The following is an 18,365-nucleotide window of genomic DNA, read 5'->3' on the forward strand; positions in this document are numbered from 1 at the left end:
AGAATGGATGTGGTTTTCTTCTAGTGCATCAGTTACTTTCTTTGTTAGCTGTTCTTTGTTAGCTGTTCTTTGTTAGCTGTCCTTTAAAGTGATCAAAGACAGCCAATGCCGGATGATTTTCATCTAGTTCAAGTGTTTCTCTTTTGTTCTGTACAAAAGGAACTATCACCTCGTCTATATATTTTAGCATGGTGGTTTCATTGGCCCAATGATTTTCTGTATGAGAAATCAGCCAATCTTGTGGAAACTGATAAGCAGGATGGCAATGACTTGTTTTCCCAGCATAAATCAGCTGCATTGGTAGGAACTCCCCCACAAGGCTACCGCACATGACAGCTGTAATCTGTCACTTATCTTGGTAGCCTTCAATTGCATTTCTTTTCTTTTCTCTTTTATCCATCGTCCAAAGAGCAGTTGGAACCAGATTGATACCAGTCTGGTCCTAATTGAGTATGAGCTCTGGCAGAATATCATTCATATCAACAGTTTCCACTACTTCAGTAAGAAAGGAATACTTGACCTCTTCCAAATCATCTTGGGGTGGATTGCTCTTTGTTGTGGCTCTTTGTTGAGTAAAATCCATCCTTTTCAACAAGGATTTAACCCAAGGTATTGATAACGTAGCAGGTCCACCATATTTAGAAAGTCTTGTACGCTCCAACACTGTTCCCAAACCTCTTGCCACAGCAATAACAACTGTGGTGTTTATGGCACACCCATGATCTCTGAGCTTCAGTATGTATTCCTGCACTGCTTCATCAAGCTTCTTCCCCAGAAGGAGTGGCCTCCCTCTTTTTTTAACTGGTAACTCAGAGATTGTATCATCTTCTCGTAGTCTTTTATCATATCGCTTGTCCAAGTAATCCTTCGTTATTGATCTCATTGTACTTTCGTTGATGGTAAACCCCAATCTATCCGTGAACTGCTTCGCTGCTTCAGTCGCACCAACCCTGCACGTAATATCGCGAATCTTGGCAAACGCGACATTAAAGTTTGCACGAGAAATACCCGCTATATGGTATTTTGTAAATAGTATATAGATAAATCTACTTTAATAGAACAGTCAGTAGCTAGCTGTGTAGTAACTGTGATCTAATTAGGCACTTACTAATTATGTGAGCTTAATTATGAGCATAATTGTAAGGTGTCTAAAGCATTTACCACAAATATGAGATATTGTAAAATTTTGTAACAATTTATGTTCCCCCAGTGAGACTATCACTAACAAAAATGAATGATATCTACTCCAAAAACACCTTCGCTGTAAAAAAAGGTGCGTCCAAGAAACTGTAACCCAATGTAAAAACAGCTCAGTTATAGAGAAAGACTTCATGAAAGTAAAATAACTGGTAACTTAAAGAGCTGATATCTGGAGCAGCCAAGAATCAATCTTAATCCAACTACCTGTACTAAAGTATTTTAATCCATGCAAGAGCACCTTGCATTGGCTGTAAAACAAGTGCACCCATGAAAGTAACTGGCAATTGAAATAACTGATATCTGGAGCGGCCAAGAATGAATGTTGATATACAACTAATTGGAATTAACAGAAAGTTTAACATTGAACCTTTATAATTTAGCTGTGTTCTACACTCACTCTTGTTACATCATAAATTGATTTCATTTAACTCTAATTGGTTGGTAATTTGGCCACCTTTTTTATTAAAAATCTGTAGTATAGGTAGTTGGATTAAGATTGATTCTTGGCCGCTCCAGATATCAGCTCTTTAAGTTACCAGTTATTTTTACTTTCATGAAGTCTTTCCCTACAACTGAGCTGTTTTTGCATTGGGTTACAGATACTTGTCGTTTCTTGGACGCACCTTTTTTTTACAGCGAAGGTGTTTTTGGGGTGGATACTCTAATACAGCAGTCACCCTAATACAGCAGTCACCCTAATACAGCAGATACACTTGTATAGCTGTATGCTATTGTATGCTATAACAAAACTAGTGTATTTAAAAATTATTAATTATAGGAATCCTAGTGATAAAAAGTTGTGAAATAAGAGATGAATGATGGTATTACAGCATAAATATCCCTTGAACAAAATAATTTTATAACATGCCGTAATACCATCATTCATCTCTTGTTTCACTACTTTTTATCACTTGGATCCCAACTTCATTTTTAAAATTAATGATTTTTAAATATACTAGTAGTGTGTATAGTAGGGATGGGCAATTATTCAATTATCGTGATAATCGTGATTATTTTATTGGCAATAATTGACATCGTGTACTTTTCATTGACTAGTGATAATCGAAATTGGCAATTATCGTGGAATAATCGTGGTAATCAGAGGAATATTTGTAAATTTTCAATGTAATTTTACCAATTGATTGACAATTCATGACGTGTTTAGTGTTTTTTATTACAAAAGTTAAGTTGACAATAATCGTGATATTTGTTCATGACAATAATCGTATAGCAAAATATCAATATCGCCCATCACTAGTGTATAGCTACAGGGTACAACTCATATAGCTACAGGGTACAACTCATATAGCTACAGGGTACAACTCATATAGCTACAGGGTACAACTCATATATGTCATTAAACTTACAATGCATAGCTTACGAACCTCTGTTTGCTGAGTCAATGGTTTTGCACAGTAAAAAACTGAGTTGGTTTTTATGCGTGTTATAAAAACCAAGTTGACTTTTGCAAGTTACAAAACTCAAATTTTGTAAGTTAGCTGCAATAACCCAAGTTGTTGATTTTTAGCAAGTAGTAAAATATACCAAATTCGTTTTTGCAGAAAATTGACCCATCGAATGATGAGTGTTTAATTTCACTAAAATCTTACATCAATATGTGCTTTTGGATGCTGAGATACTATGAGCTAAAAGTTAAGTTTTAAAAAAATGAAGAAAAAAAATATACCATCATTTGGATTCTAACCCACTGTCTGAGTCACACGTTCTACCACTTGAACAGTTTGTGCTGTGGTTTACAAAGGAATGTTGCTCAACACCTTGGCCCTCTACGAGCTGTTGAGAAGGATAGCTGGATGATGAGTGCTTCATTTTGAGAATTGATCATGTAGATATGCGCAGACACTGGCGAGTAATAAACAGCATGACGGACAGTCAGTCAGTCAGACAGCTTTTCAACTTAATAGATTGATGGTTAAACTACTCCTATCGGATGATGTAGCATGGAAAAGGGTGAGGGGGGGCCAACTTTAACTATGAAAGTTTATCAGAGTTACACAAACCATACAACAGACATGGTGAGAATTCTGGGGTGCATGCCCCTGGAAAATCAGCTCTGGAGGTAGTATTATCACTGAGTTAGTGACTGCTCTATTAGAGTATCTTATAATCACTGCTCAATGCTAGTGGGAGGGATATGGCCTCCTGCTTATGGCCCTTATTGGTGGTTGGTGATACTCATTCACACATACCAGAAAGTTAGTCAGTGGTGATTGTACATATGAGGTACCTGGGTGAAATGTAAAATACAGTCTTATTATTATTATTATTATTATTATTATTACTGTGTCAACTTTGCAAGCGAAGACTTTACACAGGGGGGGGGGGGGGGATTTATGCAATTACAATTGATTAATTTGATTCTTAAATTGTTCAATAGAGGTAATTTCTTTGATGTGATTAGGTAAGTTATTCCAGATATTACAAGCATTAGGTCCGAACGAGTGCTGATAAGTGTCTGTTCTTGCAAATGGAACTAAAATATGTCTTAGCAGTTACTGTACTATAGAAGGCTGGGGGTTGTTAGTGTAACTGTTATTAGTGCAGTATACACAACTCTGATACACGTAGACAACTTCAAGATGTTTATAAACTTGTTATTGATTTTGGAACTGAAAACATTGGTTAGTTAGTTGGAAGATTTGCTGAAAATGACTTACTATGCAATGTAGAAACCAATACAAAGTTGAGAAGGGAGACGATTCTACAGTTTGATGGCAGATATCGTATAGCAGGCTTTTACTGTGAAGACTTTATTTTCACAAACAGTAGCTAGTCGTGGTTGTTATTAAAATTCGCACTTATTTTATCTCACATATTTTCGTGTCTTCTTGCCTTGTAACTCTACGTATTATTGTGCCCCCATGAAACAAAAACCAGTTACATATCCTTGAGAGGGTGTGTAGTAAGTACCCCACTACTGTTGGGCTATCATGCAGTGTACATCACCACTTTTCTACAAGTGAATTCCTCGCCAATGACAGGAGTGCAAAATGTCTTTAGAATGAAGTAGCCATGTATACAGCTGCTTAACAACGCTTCCCTCTCCTCTTCCAATGCATTTCTAGTAATTGAGATAAAAATTTCAGTGGATTTTGTTTTTGTGGAGAGCTGTGTTCACAGAAATTTGTGTCACACTCTAAAGATTCGTGATAAATTATAGATGCGGTAAAAACCTGCTATATGGTATTAGAGGTTGGGACTTTTTGATGATGTTATGTCTGGAGATTACAAACCATTGTAACCTAGCTACCTAGCTTTGAAATGAAGTATTGTGGGCTTAGCTGACTGGTTCTATAAGTTCTGCATTTAGGAACTTCAGCACTGCTGACCAGGTACATGTGTGCTGTTGACACTTCAGAATTGCCACATAGTGACCTGCTAGCTAAAACTATTCTAATAGAACAGTCACAATGTTAGCTGGGCTTAAAGTAAACCCAGTCAGTAATAAATTATGTTTGTATTTCTGTACTAGCAGCGATACCTGCCCTTTGTGCAGGTTGAACTAAATGATTGATATAATATTGTGCCTGCCCTTCATGTCAGGTGATGAGTACTGTATTATATTTGTTGTACTTAACCATACTCACACGATTCATCTTTGATATTCAACACAATATTGAGGCTAGAATCATCAATTCTGCTGTTTTCTAACCGTGTGCCACGTGTTGCATCATCTTATAGTTTATATCTCAACAACAAAACCTGTCTCAGTGAACGGTACCACTACAATTCACCTCGGATTTCACACTCCATTACGAGAGACACCTTTTGGCAAGTTCTACAGAATTTACTCCATTCTCACGTGGTCCAGTACAAAGGTCATGCCACTTTCACATCCCACACTTGATCAGTTGTTTAGGTTGTAAATACAAATTGCAAGCTATACGTAGTAAGGAAGTTGCTAACCAGGTTACATAACAGTTGGTAACATGGATGTGTTTGGGATTTGCCTGATATGTACACGCCTGTTCTTATGCGCCGCACACCCTCGGTTATCAGGTGCATGTAGCAGGCAAACCCCTCACCACCGTAACTCATAAAGAATAAAACAAATTGCAAGTATAAATATGTAACATATGAAGTTAGGTTGTACATCCATCTGATTGAAATACACACAAATACACAGTGAGGTTGAATTAAAGTTGCCATGTTGATCATGTGATCCAGGGCATTAAAGCTAGACTAAGGGCCTTCAAGTACTTGTTGTTTTCCACTGTTATTCTTCCTTAGGGTTAGGGTTATCCATCTCATGTATGAACTATTGGCTTTGAACTCCCATCTTGCCAGCTGTAATTCACTTGGAATTTTAATTTTATAAGCTCCAGCATAGATAATAGACACCCTTACTGGATTGGAAACTTCTAAGCAAGCACCACCTAATCTATCTGTGCCTTGTGCCCCTAATACTGTTCACAGTACTGGGAGTAGATTTTATAAACACATGTTTTGCTTACTGGTGAGTAATAGACGTACCACTATGGGATATAAGTGTTTGGCCTATTCATAGTGGGTATACTTAGCTAGAAGTTTGACAAGCGTGAAAGGTTAATATGAGAGGCGGGAATCGTGAACTTGACTAAACTGGAGCGAATATACCATGAAACACATACCAGTACATGTAGCATTAGTAAGTAATAAGCATCAGCCTTAAACTAGACTTGTTCACCCCGCCATATCATAAACATGTGCAAATACTTTTTATATGGAAAGCACCTATACCAGTAGTAGGCCAATCACCACCCAAGAAACAATCTACTAAACTTACTAGTTAAAGCAACTGAGCTGTACCCAGACAGTAAAACAGAATCTCCAAATGAAAAAGTGTTTCAAAACTTCAGGCACAAAATGCAGATAGTCACGTAGTTTTGTATGGGCACTATACATGTGCTTCCAATCCAGGTAGGGGTGTCTATTATCCAGGTAGGGGTGTCTATTATCCAGGTAGGGGTGTCTATTATCTGGTTCTAGCATATGTAGTTCCAATTACCCTCACTCCCAGCCTCCATCACTCCTAGTAGTCACTTGTCAATTTTTAAAAGTTTGTTGGTTTCTTTTGCCTTTAATTAACTCAAAGCTGTGCTCCTACCCCTTCAGTTCTGCCCTTCTCTGGAGTTCTTATTCCGAGTGCCAGGTATCATAGTTTGGCATTGATGGACGTCACTCTCCAGGCAGAGATGCGTCACTGTTGCTCTTCTTGTGATCCACCTATTAGCCGGTCTAGAAGCACAGAAACTGCTTTGCTTCATAGTGTGCATTGGTTAGAATAGTCCAACAAGTCACACATGTCTGATGTCATTACTATTGATATACATGTAGCAACGGGATTTCAAGTTAACCATGTTTCCATAAATTCATGTTATATTATGCTTCAATTTTTTCCATTTCTTCTTGTTCAATTGTGTGGTTAGTTCATTAGTTATAGACATGAATTCCACCATGGGATACACTGTGTGGGGTAGAGAGTAAGCTTGTAGAGTTTGAAGTTAATTACTGACAGAATGTGGGCATGTCATGCGTCAGAAAATGTTCAAGACTTCTATTCCATAGTGACACCCTAGCGGTAGAAATCACTGTGTCACTACCACCAAAGGGTGTGCATTATAACATAAATCAACGGTGTAGGGCTGTAATAGCCATTTCATATAGTAAGAAATATCTGTGCTCAAAAAACCTGTTTACAAGTTTTTGGTTATGGTGATTTTTTTTACTCTGTATAGCAAACGGACTATGCTAGAAATTTCTGTAAATAAACTCCAGCTGGAATGCAGCAAATCTAGGGTGAACTGGTGCTACGGTTTGGGAGTTACCGTATAGCGGGGAATTTCCGGAGGGTGTAATTTTTGGATATTTTGGAAAACTAAATAATTTCCGAAAATAAGTTTTCCAAAATTGTTTATTCATACGTACATTTATGTAAAAATCGTGTGAGTACTTCAAGGTGTGTAAACAGAGTGGTGATACCCTATTATCCTGTTGATTACGGTCCGCTGGCTAAAAAAAATGCCCAGTTTTGCAATTGCTGTTGCCAATTCAAGTGTCACTGATCAGAATGATGGTGATGGCTACGCCAGCGGAAGCAGGAAACTGACCCAACCACGTGGTGCCGGAATATCGGGTGTAGCTACACAGGAAAAGAGAAGGCGGAAATAGTGAAGGAAATAGTGAAGAGAGCAGCTGTTTGCTACCATTAGGCATTGCGCGAAGTTCATCACGTATGGTGGAGTCCATCACGTAATCCGTGACCTGATGACGCACAGAAGTCTTCACCTGCCTTGTGAGAGTGCAATTCCGTATATTTCCGTGAAGTGTTGATTGTGGTGTTTATCCGAAAATTTATTTCCGAAATAGTTCACAATGATCATTATTCGAAAATTACACCTTCCGGAAATTTCCTGCTATGTGGTAGCTGTTTCACAGACAGACAGCTTTTCAGCTTTATATACTAGATATAAAGTGACCTGCCCACCTGCCTGACTAGGTCTTACCAAATATGGTAATATATTTTAAATTGTCAGCTAAACTATTGCAGTATGTCACTACAAATATTTAATGAACTATTGTTATTATTGTATTGTTCCAGGCCAGTCAGATGTGAGACCACTGTACATGGACTTCCAGGCCACTACACCCATGGTGAGTAACCATAGTAACACATCACTACACCCATGGTGAGTAACTATAGTAACACATCACTACACCCATGGTGAGTAACTATAGTAACACATCACTACACTATACTGTACTATAGTAACACTTAACTACACCCATGGTGAGTAACTATAGTAACACATAACTACACCCATGGTGAGTAACTATAGTAACACATCACTACACCCATGGTGAGTAACTATAGTAACACATCACTACACCCATGGTGAGTAGTAGTCTATACTGTACTATAGTAACACATCGGAATAATGCCTATGTCATCTGTCTAAACCATAGTAACATACTTTTAGTTTAGTGAGAGACTCTTAAGAACTTAACCCTTAAACTCGCAAAGAATTTTTGGGGAATGCGTGTTTACATGATATGGATACGCAGGTGAGCTAACTTAACTCTTATATCCTAAACTACACATTGATCGAAAATCTGTTCACTGGGCTACTTGGAGAAGGTTAAATGAACACTGTAACTACAGTGGCTTACTTGTTATGAAGTGATGAACAACAACAAATCATGTCTCTTTGTTTTGAAATTCTTACCATGTGTTTTATTTCGATTCTGAGTTTACTCACACGAGTTATATATGGCCTGATAAAAAATTTAATGGCAAGGTGAATGAAACTTTGATAGGAGCAACTGCCATCAAGTTATGGATCATTTTATAAAGGTACGTAATGGGTTTGCGTGTTTCCTTGACAACAAGTTATTTACACAGCTAGTTTTGGCCTCACCATTTAGTGTTAGGGTAAAACCCTAGGTATCAATTTAATCCTTCAGCTTGTTGCATCACAAGTAGAATGACGTAAATTGCATAGCCATAGGATGGACGCTTCAAAAGTTACTGCGCTTTGTGCAAGGCACACACCAGTGTTGTAAGTGGGTCAGTACTTTTGACCCGTTTGACCCACTGACCCGAATAGTAATCCGGATGGGACCCGGATCTGACCCGCATGTGACCCAGTTTAATTAAAGTAGAGGCGTGCCCCAAGACTAGATTAAAAGTCCACAAGTTCCTTTAACACTATAGAAAGGATTGTCTGCAAGAAGTGAGTAACTATGTATTTTCAAGTGGGTGTGGCTCCACGTACGTATTATCAAGTGGGTGTGGCTCCACGTATGTATTACCAAGTGGGTGTGGCTCCACGTAAGTTTACATACCAAATAGCAACACAGATCTGGTGATGCCATGCATGCCCACAGAGCACAGCTGATACAATTCCAAAAAGTGGGTGTGGCTCTATACCACGCACAGACAGCAGAACATATTCCTGAATGGTGGGTGTGGCTCCACATAAGTTTCTTGAATGTTTACAACTGCATTTCCACCAATACAATCGAGCTTGTTAACTTATCGTCACGCGTGATCTCATCCGGGTCAGACCCAGATATTCAGTGAAGTGGATAAGACCCACCTGACCCGAACAAAATGTGACCCAAATGACCCGAATTATCCGGATGACCTGGCCCACTTACAACGCTGGCACACACACACACACACACACACACACACACACACACACACACACACACACACACACACACACACACACACACACACACACACAGACACACACACACACACACACACAGACACACACACACACACACACACACACACACACACACACACACACACACACACACACACACACACACACACACACACACACACACTTATTAACAGTTCTCTGGACTATGCTGGTTTAGGGGTTAAGTTAGTTTGGTTGCCAGGTAACTTATATCTGCACAAAGGGGAGTCCGTTTTGCCGTTTTATATTAGCCATTAGCCCCACCCCACACCAGCACAGACTAGCAGCCAGGTGAGGTGAAGACTAATTGGTCTACACTTGATGGTTAAACAGTTAGACAAGCACTTCACCAAACATGAGGGACTGCAGCCCATCACAACTGCCAATTGAGCATTAAATTTAGCTTATGGCATTCTAGAAGAAACTAGTTGATGATCACATCTCAAATAGTGATGTATCATCTTAGCTCTACTGGTCCATTACTGTATATGATCTTCATCTTGATGGTCTCTCACCAGACAGTGTCAGCCTATAGCTACTGTACGGAGGGAAATTTTGGAGGAGGAAAAATTTGGCAAATCAAGCAAAATATCACTTTTGGCGAAATAAAATTTGGCAAATTATTAGCAAAGTGTACGCCCTATTTAATTAATTTAATTACTAATCACTGTACCTGAAACAAGGATCTGGAGTGCCATGCTTCTTTGGCGCCTGGAGTCAGCAATCAACTAAAAGGTAATACTATATAGACAGTAGATCTACACCCTCTGGAATAGTGAATATCGTACTTGATATGGTAGCACTCACTACTTGTCACGCCTGTTCCAAGGTGAGGTTTGAGGATCACGGATACAGCTAGCTATAGCTACCTAGTGAAGTAGTCAAGGCAGACTTGGCTCTAGTTTGATGCCTGGCCCAGTAATCCTTGGTCGAGTAGAAAATTGTTTAGTTTGAGGCTTGGTTTGCTGTTTTCTTTGCTAGCAAAATATTTGGATGAGGAAAATTTGGCGAATTCATGGTCATTCGCCAAATTTGCCAAATTTTAATGGCACCAAAGTTCCCTCCATACGGTATATACTATCTGTAGACCTCAATGTGCAGGTTGATGCATCCTGTCACAAAACATTGATGTGATAAGTGTTTTATCCACAGTGCTTATGAAGAGCTTTGATATTAACTAGTGCAAAGAAGAATTGTAAACAAATTTGCTGTGTACTTAAAACAGCTAGTTACCAGATAACTACCACATGATATCTAAATGCCTTGGGGCAATATTGTATCAGCTGTGACTGCTGTATTAGAGTAGTTTGCTTGATATGACATTTTCTAATGAGTGATAGGATTTTCTATTATTTATAAAAGAATGTTTTCATAGCAGTACTCGGATATCCTTGAAGATATTACCATATAGTGAGTTATATTGGAAGCAGAAAATTTTGAAGAAGACTTATAACCTGAATTTCGAAGGTTTTTAATTTTTGAAGAATGTATATTTCAAATAAATGGAAATTCATGTCACAATTACGAAAGATATGCATGCTTGCCAACAACTAACTTACTGATGGAATAATCCCCATCTTCCCTATGAGAGTCTCTAGCGGAGCAAATTCTAATCAGTACCTGGCTTGATCATTACAGTGCCCGTGCTAGAATTGTAGCAGACAGCGTCAACAACAATGGCAGATCCGGATCAGCTGTTTACTGGCTATTGATGCAACTGTTTAACCATTACAATCACTAACACTGAGCTATAACCTGAGCAATGATGTGTCTACACCAACATGTTTGATCATGTGAAGACAAGTTACTTTTAATTGTGGGAATTTATTTTGAAGAACAGAAAGTATTGGGAATTTATTTTTGAAGAGAAAAACCTCTTTGAAATATCCAAAAATAAAAACATGTCAAAAATTACCAGTTATATGGTAATATTGGTTGTTCACCACAGAATTTGTAGAGGCTCCAATCTACTGCTTCTATACCTTACAAACCTTACAATGTTTTCCCATAAAACTACATATCAAATTACTTGCAAGGAATTCAATTATCGAGTTGTTGTTTACATGATGGTAACAGCAAAGCTATTATTATATAGCTTAGCCTAAGTGAAACCACATGTAAAACCTCACAACCTTACAGTTTAGTACTGTTTACAATAAACATCACTACTAGTAGAAGCCTCTGGTTAATTTGAGCAAGTGCACAAGTACACATACACACGAGGTCACTGATTTGCAACATACAGAAGTAGCAACACGCTGCTATGACCTTTATAATCCTTTACTTGTTAGTGGTGCCCCTTTCATTTCACATAATTGTCTACAATGCTTGTTATTGACCATCAAAAGCGTGCGGTGACATCACTTTACCTGCGGTGACATCACTTTACCTGAGGTGACATCACTTTACCTGCAATGATGAGTGAGCAAGGGACCAGTTATCAAGACACGTACAACAGAGTTACAAAGTGTTTAGAAAGTGATGCTATGGGCATTTGTAATTGATTACGTTATACAGCAGTGAGTGGGATAAATTATTAATGTGTCCTAACCTCAAAGCCATGATCAGTTCATACAAATATTATGAACTAGTTTGCCATCTGTTGAAGTGACCAAGCTCTATTGGCTCTAGTTGTGTTTGGGTGACCCCTCTCCTGCCACATCAGTTGTTATGGCAACTACTAAGATACAGTGACTACCAGTAAAATTTGACAGGGAATTAAATTTGATGGTTGGCAAACTTTCACTGAAATTGTCAAATTAAATCTGCCAATTTTCCAGCGATTGAAAACACAGAGAAATCCAAGGGAAGACCTGTGAATTTATGCAGCTTATTCTGACGAAGATCTAGTCAACATTGGAAGATTGAGCATGGCCTGCAGCCAAACATTTATCTGAAACTTTAATTTTTCGTATGGCCATAGTATCTACAAGGCATTCTCCTACCCTACTGATGTATCCCAGTTAGCTCCTACCCTACTGATGTATCCCAGTTAGCTCCTACCCTACTGATGTATCCCAGTTAGCTCCTACCTTACTGATGTATCCCAGTTAGCTCCTACCTTACTGATGTATCCCAGTTAGCTCCTACCCTACTGATGTATCCCAGTTAGCTCCTACCCTACTGATGTATCCCAGTTAGCTCCTACCCTACTGATGTATCCCAGTTAGCTCCTACCCTACTGATGTATCCCAGTTAGCTCCTACAGTAGTCCTGTGCATGCCATATAGTTTGTGTAGGGCAGCAATTAAACCGACCGGTCATTGTTACTCACTTTCTGTGAACACCAGGAGTGTACCACACAAACTGACTAGCATACACAGGACTACTACTGTAGCTAACACTTGTATACTCATGCTAATCTCGGCCATCGATGCAGCTATAATACTTGAAGTTATTCTTTGAGTTGTCCTGGCTATCACCTTCACGATGCAATCGCTGAATTCTTGAATATGAGGTGTGTAAGTGATTAACGTGGGCTCCTGCAAGTGAGAAGAACCATCAAATGTGAACTTATCAAATAGCCATGTTGTTTATTTCGTCAGATATTTTTCCCATCAAATTTTCTGTTTTGACGGTATATTTCTTAATGGTTGACACTAGAGCAGAATTACACACCTCTTAAACTGTGTCATACAAGTAGAGTACTTATTGACTTGATCAAAATCTTGAGTAGAAATATGAAGGTATGGACTATAAACACATTGTGACCTTGTGTTGATATTATTTGGTCCATCTGACCTCACATTTTAAGCATTATGTGTTTTAGCCATAATATGTACCATGAAACCACCTAACTTCAAAGGCAAATTTCATCTTTAAAAACCCTGGCTGGTTAAACCATCACTGGCTATGGTACACTGTAATATTAAGTACCATGGCTTTGACGTTGGAGCAGTACTGCCAAGTTTCTTTTTATAAAAAACTCAAGCTGAAATCGATTGTGGGAATTGATTATTGCTCACATGATGAAAGCCATGTTTCTGATTATGCATCCTACAGCACTCAGACGGAAGTGGTTTGTCATCCTTGCCATCCTATGAGCTGAGAAATGTTGGTTTAAGGTGAGAACTAATGCTATAGCATATTCACAAGCAGTTTTTGCCACATTTCTCAAACACAGACCACACCCACTTTTGAATGACAAGATAACCACTCTACAACAAAGCTTACCCTATGTTATTGTTAAAGCACCGGCGCATGTGTGTACGGAAAATACTGTAATAACTCTCTTAACTAATTCTCCAGATTACCCTCCATAATGGTTTTCCATTACCTATGGCAGTGTACAACTTGTTTATTACAGGGGTCCGTGTTGTCTCAAAGTGTCCACTATACCAATAGTTGTATACCTGATCATAATAAACTGCTCTTCCCTATCACACCCTTAAGCCTTAAGAAGTGTTACATGTTGCTATGGTTACATGTATCATTACAGGACCCAAGAGTGATGGATGCCATGATGCCCTACTACACATGTTACTATGGTAACCCTCACTCCCGTACACACCAATTTGGCTGGGAGGCAGAGGCTGCAGTGGAGAAGGCTAGAAAGGTAGCAACTGTGTGTTGCTGTACTATGTTGGTTTACTATGTTGTTGTTATATATGTAGCAAGTTGCTGACCTTGTTGGAGCTGACCCCAGAGAAATTGTGTTTACTAGTGGAGCCACTGAATCTAACAATGTTGCCATTAAGGTGTGTAGTACTATTTAGTAGCAAGTGTAGTATTGGGATGTAGTATCGGGATGTAGTATTGGGATGTAGTATTGGGATTGTGTATATAGAACATGTTGATAATAGCTGTTATTAAAGTCAGAACAGTCAACTATTATTACAATAACCATCATTGTTTGGCACATGTTGTCTAGTGGTGAACTAGTTGATATGATCCTTGTTAAAGTGACCACCAATGTTTTGTCATGTCTACAAGCCAAACCACTTGAAAGAATCAGTCTATGGATATTGATGTAGATGTATGGTATGGGATCATATTACACTTTTCAGTTCTATGTTAGCCAAAATTCCTATAGTAAATATCCCATCAACATAGTGTTAGTGCCTGCATGATAGTATACGTGAGTTAATAAGGTGTGCGTGTATTAGAAGCCAGCAAAAGTTCAAAGTTGTAACAAACACACTCAGACTGGTATAAAGCCAACGCCATTTACAATAGCTACTGCAAAGATTTGAGTGAAATTGACTCAATACAATACAAAGTTGTACACCTCCTACCATATGCTGTAACACTACTATTTTGCCTTAGGACAGTAGTTGTATCCATACACCTACCATATGCTGTAACACTACTATATTGCCTTAGGACAGTAGTTGTATCCATACACCTACCATATGCTGTAACACTACTATTTTGCCTTAGGACAGTAGTTGTATCCATACACCTACCATATGCTGTAACACTACTATATTGCCTTAGGACAGTAGTTGTATCCATACACCTACCATATGCTGTAACACTACTATATTGCCTTAGGACAGTAGTTGTATCCATACACCTACCATATGCTGTAACACTACTATATTGCCTTAGGACAGTAGTTGTATCCATACACCTACCATATGTTGTAACACTACTATATTGCCTTAGGACAGTAGTTGTATCCATACACCTACCATATGCTGTAACACTACTACATTGCCTTAGGACAGTAGTTGTATCCATACACCTACCATATGCTGTAACACTACTACATTGCCTTAGGACAGTAGTTGTATCCATACACCTACCATATGCTGTAACACTACTATATTGCCTTAGGACAGTAGTTGTATCCATACACCTACCATATGCTGTAACACTACTATATTGCCTTAGGACAGTAGTTGTATCCATACACCTACCATATGCTGTAACACTACTATATTGCCTTAGGACAGTAGTTGTATCCATACACCTACCATATGCTGTAACACTACTATATTGCCTTAGGACAGTAGTTGTATCCATACACCTACCATATGTTGTAACACTACTATATTGCCTTAGGACAGTAGTTGTATCCATACACCTACCATATGCTGTAACACTACTACATTGCCTTAGGACAGTAGTTGTATCCATACACCTACCATATGCTGTAACACTACTATATTGCCTTAGGACAGTAGTTGTATCCATACACCTACCATATGCTGTAACACTACTATTTTGCCTTAGGACAGTAGTTGTATCCATACACCTACCATATGCTGTAACACTACTATATTGCCTTAGGACAGTAGTTGTATCCATACACCTACCATATGCTGTAACACTACTATATTGCCTTAGGACAGTAGTTGTATCCATACACCTACCATATGCTGTAACACTACTATATTGCCTTAGGACAGTAGTTGTATCCATACACCTACCATATGCTGTAACACTACTACATTGCCTTAGGACAGTAGTTGTATCCATACACCTACCATATGCTGTAACACTACTACATTGCCTTAGGACAGTAGTTGTATCCATACACCTACCATATGCTGTAACACTACTACATTGCCTTAGGACAGTAGTTGTATCCATACACCTACCATATGCTGTAACACTACTATATTGCCTTAGGACAGTAGTTGTATCCATACACCTACCATATGCTGTAACACTACTATATTGCCTTAGGACAGTAGTTGTATCCATACACCTACCATATGCTGTAACACTACTATATTGCCTTAGGACAGTAGTTGTATCCATACACCTACCATATGCTGTAACACTACTATATTGCCTTAGGACAGTAGTTGTATCCATACACCTACCATATGCTGTAACACTACTATATTGCCTTAGGACAGTAGTTGTATCCATACACCTACCATATGCTGTAACACTACTATATTGCCTTAGGACAGTAGTTGTATCCATACACCTACCATATGCTGTAACACTACTATATTGCCTTAGGACAGTAGTTGTATCCATACACCTACCATATGTTGTAACACTACTATATTGCCTTAGGACAGTAGTTGTATCCATACACCTACCATATGCTGTAACACTACTATATTGCCTTAGGACAGTAGTTGTATCCATACACCTACCATATGCTGTAACACTACTATATTGCCTTAGGACAGTAGTTGTATCCATACACCTACCATATGCTGTAACACTACTACATTGCCTTAGGACAGTAGTTGTATCCATACACCTACCATATGCTGTAACACTACTACATTGCCTTAGGACAGTAGTTGTATCCATACACCTACCATATGCTGTAACACTACTATATTGCCTTAGGACAGTAGTTGTATCCATACACCTACCATATGCTGTAACACTACTACATTGCCTTAGGACAGTAGTTGTATCCATACACCTACCATATGCTGTAACACTACTACATTGCCTTAGGACAGTAGTTATATCCATACACCTACCATATGCTGTAACACTACTATATTGCCTTAGGACAGTAGTTGTATCCATACACCTACCATATGCTGTAACACTACTATATTGCCTTAGGACAGTAGTTGTATCCATACACCTACCATATGCTGTAACACTACTATATTGCCTTAGGACAGTAGTTGTATCCATACACCTACCATATGTTGTAACACTACTATATTGCCTTAGGACAGTAGTTGTATCCATACACCTACCATATGTTGTAACACTACTATATTGCCTTAGGACAGTAGTTGTATCCATACACCTACCATATGCTGTAACACTACTATATTGCCTTAGGACAGTAGTTGTATCCATACACCTACCATATGCTGTAACACTACTATATTGCCTTAGGACAGTAGTTGTATCCATACACCTACCATATGTTGTAACACTACTATATTGCCTTAGGACAGTAGTTGTATCCATACACCTACCATATGTTGTAACACTACTATATTGCCTTAGGACAGTAGTTGTATCCATACACCTACCATATGCTGTAACACTACTATATTGCCTTAGGACAGTAGTTGTATCCATACACCTACCATATGCTGTAACACTACTATATTGCCTTAGGACAGTAGTTGTATCCATACACCTACCATATGCTGTAACACTACTATATTGCCTTAGGACAGTAGTTGTATCCATACACCTACCATATGTTGTAACACTACTATATTGCCTTAGGACAGTAGTTGTATCCATACACCTACCATATGCTGTAACACTACTATATTGCCTTAGGACAGTAGTTGTATCCATACACCTACCATATGCTGTAACACTACTATATTGCCTTAGGACAGTAGTTGTATCCATGAATATTACAATGACTGGGGACCCAGGCACAAAAATGAAGGGAAGCCATGCAACTGTAGGAACTGCTGTACCGTTAAGCAGATTAGAATTATTGGCTAATGTATTAGTGGACTGGACTCATGGACTAAGCTCGTGGACTAAGCTGGAAACAGCTTCTTAATAATTATCCAAGCATTATTTACCTCTTCTAATACTGGACACACAATTATCAAGCTACAACTGCTGGTACTGCTCTTTATTGTGTGTGCCCTAAATTATTAGAATATTTTTAAAAATGTATGACAGTCAAACCATAGCTTTGTAGGGTGGCATAGCTATTCCTACACAGTTTAGCCGTAATTTACGGTGAATGCACGATTGAAGATTGGTATAAACTTACTGATTTGATATTGAGCAACAAAGTAATGATCCTACACTACAACAATAATCTCTATCAGTACTAGTATGAATGAGAACATGTTTCATAAATATTATCATAAATTAGTGCACAGGCGACCTTCATGACTTATGAGGAAGAGCAGTACCAGTAGTTGTAGCTCGATAATGGTGTGTCCAGCATTAGAAGAGATAAACAATGCTCAGATTATTGTTGAGAAGCTGTTTCTAGCTCAGTCTGTGAGTCCAGTCCATGAAATACGTTGAATTGATTGTGATCCTAGGACGATATGCCTCCTGCATAGCTTCCACGGGAAAGAACAATAG

General features: G+C 38.6%; 1 protein-coding gene across 3 annotated transcripts in view; it reads left to right on the forward strand.

Moving 5' to 3' along the window:
• Nucleotides 1–18,365, forward strand: part of LOC136264491 (cysteine desulfurase-like) — a 56,320-nt gene that overhangs the window by 24,133 nt on the left and 13,822 nt on the right. For 2 of the 3 annotated variants that reach the window (XR_010705153.1, XM_066059243.1), the window contains exons 2-4: nucleotides 7,802–7,854; nucleotides 13,855–13,971; nucleotides 14,030–14,113. Coding sequence is in view for 2 of the 3 variants with exons in the window: in XM_066059243.1 (XP_065915315.1) it covers nucleotides 7,802–7,854; nucleotides 13,855–13,971; nucleotides 14,030–14,113 (254 nt within the window). In the remaining variant the exon portion in view is untranslated. Of the gene's footprint in view, nucleotides 1–7,801; nucleotides 7,855–8,088; nucleotides 8,096–13,854; nucleotides 13,972–14,029; nucleotides 14,114–18,365 lie in introns of those variants that run through there. The other variant, XM_066059244.1, reaches the window with a different exon arrangement.

Source organism: Dysidea avara, chromosome 8, assembly GCF_963678975.1.
Source record: "Dysidea avara chromosome 8, odDysAvar1.4, whole genome shotgun sequence".
Lineage (NCBI taxonomy): Eukaryota > Metazoa > Porifera > Demospongiae > Dictyoceratida > Dysideidae > Dysidea > Dysidea avara.